At 35.9% G+C, this 12,036-nt stretch overlaps 1 protein-coding gene across 1 annotated transcript in view; it reads right to left on the bottom strand.

Moving 5' to 3' along the window:
• The window catches only part of CFTR (cystic fibrosis transmembrane conductance regulator (ATP-binding cassette sub-family C, member 7)), a 195,095-nt gene that overhangs the window by 82,656 nt on the left and 100,403 nt on the right, over window positions 1–12,036 (bottom strand). The window contains exons 12-15 of the mRNA XM_005871579.2: window positions 11,441–11,535; window positions 8,601–8,687; window positions 6,368–7,094; window positions 3,588–3,716 (exon numbers count right to left, since the gene is read on the bottom strand). Of these exons, the coding sequence (XP_005871641.1) occupies window positions 3,588–3,716; window positions 6,368–7,094; window positions 8,601–8,687; window positions 11,441–11,535 (1,038 nt within the window). The remainder of the gene's footprint in view (window positions 1–3,587; window positions 3,717–6,367; window positions 7,095–8,600; window positions 8,688–11,440; window positions 11,536–12,036) is intronic.

Here is a 12,036-nt window from a genome sequence, read left to right as displayed (position 1 = left end):
ATTAAAGATTAAAATAAATAAATAAATAAATAAAACAATTATTACTTGTCTACTATCACCATGTTTTTTCATTCAAAATTATGAGAGCCAGCCCTGCTGGTGTGGTTCAGGGATTGAGCATTGACCTATGAAACAGGAGGTCATGGTTCAATTCCCGGCCAGGACCCATGCCCGGGTAAAGGGCTGGATCCCCAGTATGGGGCATGCAGGAGACAGCCAATCAGTGATTTTCTCTCATCATTGTTTCTCTCTCTCTCTCCCTCTCCCTTCTTCTCTGAAATCAATAAAAACATATTTTAAAAAATTATGACAGCCAGTAAATTAGTAAAGCCTCCAAGATATTGGCCACAGAGGCTTATCATTTACTATATTGTTTCTTGCTTACAAAATGGCATTATCAATTGTTTTGTCAATTAAAAAGACATTTTTTACAATAATTTTAATAGCTCAACTAATAATGGGTAATTATACAGCATTTGCATCTTCTGTTATTATTTAGTTTCTAACACAAAGACAAAGGACCACTATCTTCTTGATTAACTGAGCTAATAATATTGTACACATGTGCAGCAGCTCAATGCTCAATAACTAATTAATAAATTTTATACCATTTTGGAAGATGTGTATATTCAAATCTATTGAGTTGCATAGGACAAAGGTCCTGTAAATTAATGTAAGTCACCACCACTTCAGATAGGACCATTTTTTCTTACATAACACTATAAATTAAAAACAATCAAGAAATGTGATCTGTCAATGCAAAGGTTCAAAACATTAGCAATTACAAAGAGCTGGTTTGAGAGTAAATGTAGCACAGTTTTATGCACATTAATGTTGGTCATTTGGCAAGACTGGCAGAGATTAATGAGGTAAATTTAAAATATATTCCAATGCAATTTTTATTACTCATGTAAGAGTGTCAAATTACCCAACCCATATTTTTTGTTCAAGTATAAAAGGAATTACTGAAACTTTCATTATGTCTGTGTTACGGACTTGTTCACCTTAAACTATCTTGAGCTTTATTATGATAACATAACCTTAAGGATATTAATGAGAACAAGCATTGCTCAATATGTGCCAAACCCTACATAAAGTGTTTTATAATCAAGATATCTCTTAACCCACAAAAAAAGCCTATGAAGTTGGTACTATTACCACTTCCATTTTCTGGATAAGGAAACTGGGCTCAAGGAGGTCAACAAACTGGTTGAGTTTCATAGTTTTAATAAGAAAGAGTTAGAATTCACAGCCAGCTCAGTCTGATTCCAGAGTTGGCACTATGCTATTCAGTGTCTCATAGCAAGCCTTCATTTGGTTGGTTAATTCAAAATAGTAGTATGGCAAGAGAGCTATCCTCAGAACCCAAATTCAATTGGAAGCCAATAGTTTAGAGGTGAAGTAGCATGGACAACTTTTTGTGACATACCTTTAGATATTTAACACTATCTTACACGGTCACAGAGGAGTGATGTTATTTTATATAGACTTCTTCAATGAGGTTAGAAACAGCCTAACAATAGGACAAACATGTAGTCATCAGTTTGGTTTCAATTATGTATACATTTATGTAGCCTCAGGAGAGTCAACTCTTCTGCTCATTTCTTCCCTGACAGCAGCCCGGGCCTTCCTCTTAGATTTAGATTGTGTATAAGGACACACCCAGATGTTTGTCCTCTGGAATAAATATCTACAGGTAGTCATTCCCAGATGTTTGTCCTCTGGAATAAATATCTACAGTAAGTAGTCATTCACAGGCTGAATCCAATCCATAGGTGTGTTTTGTTGTGGCCAAGTAGTGTTTATTTGTTTTTATTTCATTGACTACCCACATTTAAAAACAGTACATTAAAAAAAATATTAAAAATAAAAATGGTAACTTTTTTATATTTTTATTGATTTCAGAGAAGAAGGGAAAGGGAAAGAGAGACAGAAACATCAATGATGAGAGAAAATCATTGATTGGCTGCCTCCTGCACACCCCACACTGGGGATCAAGCCTGCAACCCAGGCATGTGCCCCTGACTGGAACTGAACTTGAGATCCTTCCATCTGCAGGCCGATGCTCTATCCACCGAGCCAAACTGGCTAGGGCAAAAAGGGTAACATTTTATAGAAAAATCTGGGTTTCCATTTTATCTTGATAAATAAGAAGATAGCAAAACAGATCCCAAATTCCCTGATGTCAAGTTCTTGGCTGGTGCTGAGTTCCAGTTGCCCCCTTTAGACAATTAGAGGTCAAATGTTCTTCATTCAGCCTCAAAACCATTGCCTCCACCTGCCAGGCCTTTTTTGCCATTTAGGTGGCTGCTCCTGATCTAGAGGAAAGCCTCACCCATCAATCAGCTTAGAAACCTCTTATGCTGATGTGAAACTGGTTTTGTGGCCTCCTATGTCATTCGCACTTCCCCTTTTTTAAAACCTACTGATATGAAGAACAGCAGGGGCATGGCAAAACACTGCGATGGTGACGCTGAACACAAAAATACTGTGTAAGTAAGTGAGTAATCCAAATCTCTGAAAGGATTGTTCACAAAGATGACTAGGCCACTAATATATTTTTATTTCATTTTTGAAGAAAGTCATTTAAAGGTGGTGATTCATCACTTGCATATTTAATAATGCAATATCTAGAGTCAAATGAATTTAAAATTTAGTACAGAATGACTTTTTCAGTGTTTCATTTCAACCCATATAAGGGCATTCTACTTTGAATTTTTGAACCTTTCTAATAAAAACTCTTTATATAGAAGATATGTGTCTGTCTATTTTATATGGTATATATGAAATACTAAAATATCTATATGAAACTATATCTACCATTATCCTATTTAATAAAAGGGTAATATGCAAATAGGCTGAACGGCCAAACAACCAATCAAAGCGTAATATGCTAATGATATACTAAGGCTGCTCAACTGCTTGCTATGACATGCACTGACCACCAGGGGCAGACAGTCAACTGGTGTACAGTCGCTATGATGTGCACTGACCACCAGGGGGCAGATGCTCTGACCATTAGGTTAGCTTGCTGCTGGGGTCTGGCCGATCAGGACTGAGTTAAATGGGCTGGACACAGCCTGGAGCCGTCCCCTGACCCTCCCTGGCCTGATCTTGCACTGATGGGGTCCCTCAGCCTGGCCTGAGCCCTCTTGCAATCCAGGATCCCTCAGGGGATGTTGGAGAGCCAGTTTCAGCCCGATCCCGCAGGCCACTCCCCTTGGGAGGGCGCCAGACACAGGGCTCATGGCTGGCGAGTGATGCTGTGGCAGCGTGATGGGGACTGATTGGGTGCGAGTCCACAGCAGGCACAGTGGGGCCGGGATGAGTGGGAGAGGCAGGTTGGAGCTGCAGGTGGCATTGGACTGCGGGTTGTGGCCCGATCCCTGCAGGCCGCCCAGAGGGACCCCACCATGTATGAATTCATGTATTGGGCCTCTAGTATAGTATAAAGTTACACATATACATATGCACTTGCATTATGTATATACATTTATACATGTGTACATATATATGCATGTATCCTTCCAAACTATTCTTATTTTAACTTTAAATCACAGTAACATTTTATAGCAGAAAATTCTTACCTCAGCCAGAAAAATAACGAAGCACCAAATTAGCACAAAAACTAAGCTCTTGTGGACAGTAATATATCTAAGGTATGTGTTCCATGTAGTCACTGCTGGTATGCCCTCCACATCATCAAAAAAGCACTCCTGAAGAAAAGAATCATGGTCATTACAATGAGACTATACAGTTTCATATCACCTATGACATGGGTCTTTTGTGGTTTTATTTTGAATCTGTGAAAATATTACTATTTGAAGCTAAGTGAATTTCAACAAATACAAATCATTATGAACGACATGTGTGGTGTCACTCCACATCCAGTATAATGTCCATCGGAACAACACAGCTTTTTGAAAAATGAGAAACACTGTAATTCTTCAAAATTCTGAAAGCATACCACTGATTATGTAACTATTATTTTTGGATAATTTCACCATTTTAATGCTTCCAGAGTCACACCTTTAACCAAATGAACAGTACCATCAAGCTGAAGCTTCCCAGAGCTCTCCTTAATTTATTTCTTAAGTGGGTCCATGGACAAATACACTTGGAAATTTGACTAGCTGTGGACATCGACCTAAGGGCAACTGATGTTTCTATATTTCCCAGTAGACTAGTATTATCTCTCCTTCCAGCTATGATTTAAATTACATAATTCTACTCCTCAGTGTATTCCCCTAGAAGTTTTGATTTGTCCTATGTAGATGCATTTCAAAAATTTGAAAAAGAGTGATTGTAGGTAGTCCAAAGGAAAAGGATACTTTCGGTTCTCATGAGGTCAACAAAATTCCCGGGAAAAGCACTAATACTTCAAAGAAGGGGTTCCAATGAAATTGGATCATAGCCCACTGTTAGGTATGAAGATTTTTGGAATCAAATAAACCTGGCTTTGAATCTGGACTCCACACTGACTTCCTAGATGCTGCTTGAATTTGGGCAGTTGAACATTTCTAAAGTTCACTTTCCTTCTTTGAAAATGAGGATAATGATAGGTACGTTCTAGGGCAGTAATGGGGACCAAGTATATGCTTAGTCCCCATTACTAAGAGCAATCAATAAGTAATAACTAGGTACTAATCAAAGAAATCATTTTTTACAACTAAATTTATGGGCTCGGGTTTGAGAAATTCATTCAAACTGATATTAAAACCATATAGATAAATTATCCTTTAGGAAACCTTTTATAAAAATTATAGAAATGCTGAAAGTATGTATCTTAGAAATAATCTATTGTGTTCTTTCATTTCACAAAGAAAAAAACCTTGGCCCAGAAATGTGAAATGATTTGTGATTGCCAATGGTCATACTAGCCTTAATTGATCTGTGCTAGTAAACATATCAACTCATCACAATGCTGCCTGTTTCATCCAAGGCACTTAAGAAATTTTTCTGGTAAATATTAAACAAAACCCCTCCACTTATATTGCTTCCTATCCTATATAATAAAACCCTAATATGCAAGTCGACTGAACGGCAGAACAACCAGTCGCTATGGTGCGCACTGACCACCAGGGGGCAGACGTTCAATGCAGGAGTTGCCCCCTGGTAGTTAGTGCGCTCCTACAGGGGGAGCGCCGCTAAGCCAGAAGCCGAGCTCATGGCTGGCGAGAGCAGCAGCAGTGGTGGGAGCCTCTTCTGACTCCACGGCAGCACTAAGGACACCTTGAGGGATGTCCAACTGCTGGCTTAGGCCCACGCCTCATGCTCCCCTCGGGGGAACAGGCCTAAGCCGGCAGGCGGACATCCCCTGAGGTGTCCCAGATTGCGAGAGGGCGCAGGCCAGGCTGAAGGAACCTCTCCCCACCTCCCCCGCCCCAGTGCATGAATGTCATGCATCAGGCCTCTAGTTTTTAAAATAAAAGTATTTTATCCTTTAAAACTTAAAGGATAAAATACTTAAAGGATACTAGCACCAACCTTTAGACCTTTTGTCTAAAGACCTTTTGTCTAAAGGATGGTGCTAGTATACATTAAGTTTCACACACCTTTTTTTTTTTTTAAAGAAACCTGTCTAGAAATCCAATTTAAAAGATAAAAAAGACTCTAGCCGTTTTGGCTCAGTGGATAGAGCACTGGCCTGCGAACTGAAGGGTTCCAGGTTCAATTCCAGTCAAGGGCACATGTCTGGTTTGTGGGCTCAATCCCCAGTAGGGAGTGTGCAGGAGTCAGCCAATCAATGATTCTCTCTCATCATTGATGTTTCTATCTCTCTCTTCCTCTCCATTCCTCTCTGAAATCAATAAAAATATATTAACAGATAGAAAAGCTCACACTAACTAATTCAGGTATGATTGATATATAAATGACAATATAAGTAGTTCTGTTAAGAGATTATAAGTATATATACCTTACATATAAAAATATTCCTTCCTCTCTAAACTACTGCTATTATCTGATTATATATTTGTTTATACTCCATCTCTTCCCACTGAGGTTTTAAGGTAGTAATAAAGCAGTTTTATAATAATTTTTAATAATTTATGATTATTCTAATTTCTAATAATGATTACTACTGGCCTAGTAAACCCAACACTAGCCCTTGTTTTGATAATATGTTTTCTTAGAAAAGATATGTCCATTGCAAAAGGAAATAGTTGATTCTTTACACTTTTAAGTTGATTCTTTTGCTTACATAATTATGAACTTTGCACTTCCAGAGTCTTAAGATAAACTTCATGCTAAAGCCATAATTTGAGTAAGTTTTGTGACATACTAATATGCATTTAGTTGTACTTTGTGGCAAAAAATAAATAAATAAATAAACAACAACAACAAAACACTAATAATTTATACACACCTTTAAATCTTCTTCATTAATTTCTTCACTTATTTCCAAGCCACTATCTTGAGATAAACGCCTTGAATATATATCCATTTCAGTTAAGTTCCCCTGAGGGGCCAGGGACATCTTTCGTGTGGATGCTGCTGGGGTTCGGTGAATGATTTGACCTTGGTTCACTGAGGAGCGTGTCATCAGGTTCAGAACAGACTGCCTCCTGCGCCGCTGAAAGGTGGGACCAGTGTTCATCACATTGCTGCGAGGCAGGATGGCCTCCCCCTGCTCGGAGTCTGGAACTAAGGACAGCCTTCTCTCTGAAGGCTCTTCTGAATCTTCTTCGATGCCATTAATTTGTAATGGAGTCTTCTGTACAATGGAAAACTTTTTTAAGGAGCTGATTGGATTGAGAATAGAGTTCTTCCTATTTTCACCAAACTCTCCAGTCTGTTTAAAAGACTGTTTTTTGGTTTCATTCCTGGGGATGGCAGCATCTCCTTCTAGTGAGAAACGCCGTAAAGTCTCCGTTAGGATTGAATTTCTTCTCTCTGCACTAAACTGATCAAAATAATCATATCCCATGAGCTTTGAACTGAAGTCAGGCCGTAGATTTTGTAATTCAGAAAATGTCCCATAAAAATAGCTGCTACCTTCATGAAGAATTAATATTTTGTCAGCTTTCTTTAAATGTTCCATTTTAGAAGTGACCAAAATCCTAGTTTTGTTAGCCATCAACTTACAGACACAGCTTTAAGAATATAAAAAAAATATAAGTAAGATATCAATTTTATGAACTCTTTATTACAATACAATATGTATTTCATTTAAAGATTTTATTAAGGTATTCTTATATAAAACCTCTATAATACAATGTTATTATACTTAAAATAATTCTAAAAGTAAATACCCAATACTAATTAATTTGGTGCCTTTTGAGTTACTATAGCATGAAATACTGTATTAATGAATTATTATAGTATGCTATATTGTAAAGTTGAGTGTTAAGAGACCTAAAATGAAATTAAATATATATATATTAAATAAATGTTTGAGTTTGAGCAAATTGGTTAACCTCTGGGTCATGATTCATTCATTTAGAAACTGACAGAATTGTTAGATGACCTTTAAGATTCCTGAGGGGGAGGTGTATATTTCTATGTATCTTCTGACATTTCAGAGCTTTCCTGTTCTTTACATTTTTTATTAATTTCCTTTTACGTTTTAAGTTGACCACCAATTTAGTTCTCAAAAGTTTATATTAAGACTAATCTTAATTGTTAAATCAACAACTACAAACCTAAGAATTAAATAATAAATTGATCCTCCTCTAATAAAATTTCCCTCTAATCTAGAACTAAATCCAGAACAGAATCATCTAAGGGAGACAAACTCCATTAAAACATTTCATATTGTATAGAAAGAGGCATAATTCTAGAGGGTACTCTAATATACTACATGGCTAGCAAAGTTTATATGGATAAGAAGTTATTTATCATAGTCATAGTATTGTAAAAATAGTATGTTAGGTATTAAATTCAACTAAATTCTAGGAAAGGTGCTTCCAGAAATAATGCTGCCATTTTATACACACATACATCTATATCCTTTTTGCTTAAAAATCTTTATTTCTAGAAGAGTATCATGATAATTCTCATAAATAAACTACTTCATAGTCTATGAAATCAGTTTGAAGCTTAGAAATCAAGTCAGATAACTAACTTTTTCTTTGGAACTTTGCACACTCTGAGCCCTACTAGGAGCTACAATGAAATGTAAATCCCAAGCCTGTGTGACTGAGGACAAGGTTCTGAAGGAGACACTGAGGTGGATGTATAGTCTGAGCATTCACTTACATTAACATTAAAAAATTCAGCTTGTTTTCTTCCCTAACAAGTTTACTATCCAAGGGGGAGATAGAATAAAATACTAACACAAAAAAGCAAGTAAAAACATTCAGTATAATAACCAATTAAAATAATGTTACAATAATACTGTAAAAACGACATAGACAGTGACTATTCTAGTAATAGCAAGGAAGAAACTGGTTTAGCATGAGGTGGTTAGAGGTTTTCATGGAAATGATATTGAATATTGGCTGCAAAGAGAAAATGAGATTTGAGTAAGTGCTATGTTGCATTCTTTCATAGGGTCACAATGGTGGACACATTTCTCAAGGAATAATAAGCAGTCCATGGTAGTATAGTCACCTTTCTTCGTCTTTTAGCATGAGCATTATGTTATTCAAAGAACATACCTTTCAAAGATTTCTTTTTCTGTTAAAACATCTAGGTACCCGAAAGGAGAGTCTAATAGGTACAAATCAGCATCTTTGTATACTGCTCTAAAAAGAAAATGAAAACTAATTTAGATTTCCTCTGTAATCCCATGTCACTTAGTGTAGATGATTTTAAATGAAGAAAAATAAATTATATATGATTTTTATGGCTTTTTACAACACTCCAAGAATTGCTAACATGGTTTTGCTGAAGTAAGAGACATTAACCAGCAAAAGTTACAAACTGAATCACATCATACCATACAATTTAAAACATTACCTTAAGTAGAACAAAAAGAAGAAAAGAACACCTTCTAACAATAGAATGTAACTAGAGCAAAGCACAGTGTTATATGCTGGGAATACAATGATAGAAATTACTCAGTTCCTGCCATAAAAGATTTTGCATTGTGCTGGGGGAAAAAGAATAAAATGGACCGTCTCAATCCTCTAAAATATCAGAGACAGCAACTAAATTGCAGCACTTATGTGAAACTATTTCTTTTTAATGTTTTTTCGGTGTTGACTGCTACAGCCAATTGGTAGCAGTACTACTGTGGCTATATAATTGGTACACTTTTTCCTCCTTATAGTCTCAGCCTCTGTACCATATTCATAAAAATTCCAAACAAGAAAAGAATGAATAATTCACAGTAAAAATGTATATCCATTTTTTTACTTTTTAAGTTAGAAAATAAAATATTATGAGCAAGCAAATTCTTCATTAAGTTGATCATAGCACAGTAATAAAATGGAGATATAGTCCCATGTTAATGGGAATGAGATAATTTCTTCATAACACTTAAAATTTTCAGGTGTGGTTGTTAGTAACCTTACCCCCACCCAACCACATAGAAATCATGTATAGTTCTGGGTACTTTCTGTGAAAAGAAAATTGTATCCAATCAGCAGATTTCTATGACAAAACACAGAAATGGTCAAAAGTCAAAGTAAAATCTAAAAGAACCTTTGCAGTGTAAGTTATTTTTGAAGACAAAATGCAAGAGAACTAGCTAAAAGACCTCTATCAAAATATACCCTCCAGGTCTTCCTTTCCCCACTTCATACTTCTCTCTCTCCTTTACACCTATGACATATATTATTAATATATTAATGATGTATTCATCATCTAAAACTGGACAACACAGGACACATTCCAATAAAAATAAAAATAATTATTTCTGTAGTACTTCAAACTGTGTACACCTTACAATAAAACCAAATCTTAAACTAGTAAATACAAAGTCAATTGTATGTTGAATGTCTAGAAGCCTCATAGCATGTCTTACCTAAGGATAAAATGGAATGTTTGAGATAAGTCTTAGTTGGGTCCACAGGTTAATTAATCAAATTCCATTTTATTTAGAGGCCCTTATCTTTTCTGTGTATTATCCATACCTATCAATTTATTTTTTTAATTGTAATCCCAAGATCAAGGCATAATCTTCAAAAATTTATCTTTATTGTTGAAAGTATTACAGATGTCCCCCCTTTCCCCCACTGACCCCCCTCAACCCCACTCCCACACCCGCCCCAGGCCTTCCCAGCACTTACGTAGAATCAAGAGGACCTAGTTCAAATTGTAACTCCACCATTTCCCTATATGGCTTTTAGCAAGTTAATATATAACAGCTTCAATTATCTCATTATTTCTTTCATAAAATGGAAGAACAATCCTATCTTTCCAAGGCGATATAGGGATTAAGTAAAATCACACACATACACATACACACACACACACACACACACACACACACACCACCTAGAATATTACTAGGCATTTGCAGGTGTTCAGTGAGTTAGTTTTCTGTCTCGGCATTTAAAAGCAGGAAAAACAAGTAAGGGAAAGGAGCCAAAATATCAATAAATCAATGATTTATTAACAACTCTGGCAACACAGTAAGAAGAATTTTGTTCTAATATAACTGGAGGAACGTTTGACATCCCATATCACTAATAATTTTTTAAATTGAACATGACGGTTTAACCACAACACTTTCAACTTGACAGAAATTAACTGTACGTAGTTCTCTCTTTGACAGCTCAAAATGCTTAGACCAGCGGTTCTCAACCTGTGGGTCGCGACCCCTTTGGCGGTCAAACGACCCTTTCACAGGGGTCGCCTAAGACCATCCTGCATATCAGATATTTACATTATGATTCATAACAGTAGCAACATTACAGTTATGAAGTAGCAACGAAAATAATTTTATGGTTGGGTCACAACATGAGGAACTGTATTTAAAGGGCAGAAGGTTGAGAACCACTGGTTAGACCAATAATGTCTCTACTAATGGAACTACCCACCACAGTGTTCGATGTGCTTGCCTTATTTGTCTTTAAAAATTATAGACTTTAAACCAAGTGATATCAGTTGCCTTGCTATTCTTGTTATGAGAATTATGTTGAAAATTTTGAAAATATACATTTATCTAAACTAAGAATCATGAACAGAAGCCTAGAGCAGGTGTGTTCATTGTGGGATGTAGGTGGTCAGGGAACTGTGTGATGGACTTCACAAAAAGTTTACATCATATCTCTCCTTGTGCTATGCAGAATCCCAGAGTTTTCCTTTGTAGTAAAACATACCATAAGGTAATCAAATATACACACACCAAAATAACTGCATGCATTTTTTATCAGATATGAATACTATATCATGATCAATAGTTCTTACAGGTGATTCTTAACCAGCTAGTCCTAAGATCCCAAGCACTTTTCAATTCCAAAACAGAATATAAAAATAGAGAAGTATCTATAATTTCTACATGCATGATATTTACAGCAAATGCTTACTGGACCAATAATCGGATACTCACCTTGCCAAGGAGATTCTTGCTCGCTGCCCTCCACTCAGTGTGATTCCACCTTCTCCAAGAACTATATTGTCTTTCTCTGCAAACTTGGAGATGTCCTATTATCAAAAATAGAAAGTAAGACATATGTAATACTTTTTGTAATACTTTAAGCAATAAAACAATAAAAAAAAGAAAGTAAGAATGGAATTGTTAGTATGCTGGATCTGAATTCGAAAGGTCCTTTTTCCTTCAAAGGTAATCATATATCACTCTATTGCTTTAGCTACAATTGAATTTTGAACACTGCATCTTGATTATTTTAAATCCACTTCAATTGGTCAAAACATTGCTGATTTTGATAAATAAATTTTTGTTTAATTTTTTAAATGCCATTAATGAACATTAAATAATAATAATTGGAAAATATAAAAAAGTAAAGCCTATGTATATTTATGGGTATGTAAATATGTGTGTATATCATCCGTGGACCATTATATAAACCTAAGTGCTATTAATGTGCTCAAGTGCACTTCCCTCCGATTTAAATACACTGTTATAATGGAATCTCCAAAACTGAATAAAACTCTCAATAAGAGAAACTAAATGAATATTACTTA

Source organism: Myotis brandtii, unplaced genomic scaffold, assembly GCF_000412655.1.
Source record: "Myotis brandtii unplaced genomic scaffold, ASM41265v1 scaffold348, whole genome shotgun sequence".
Classification (NCBI taxonomy): domain Eukaryota; kingdom Metazoa; phylum Chordata; class Mammalia; order Chiroptera; family Vespertilionidae; genus Myotis; species Myotis brandtii.
The sequence above is the reverse complement of the archived record's forward strand: the minus strand, read 5'-3'. Positions and strand labels throughout refer to the sequence as shown.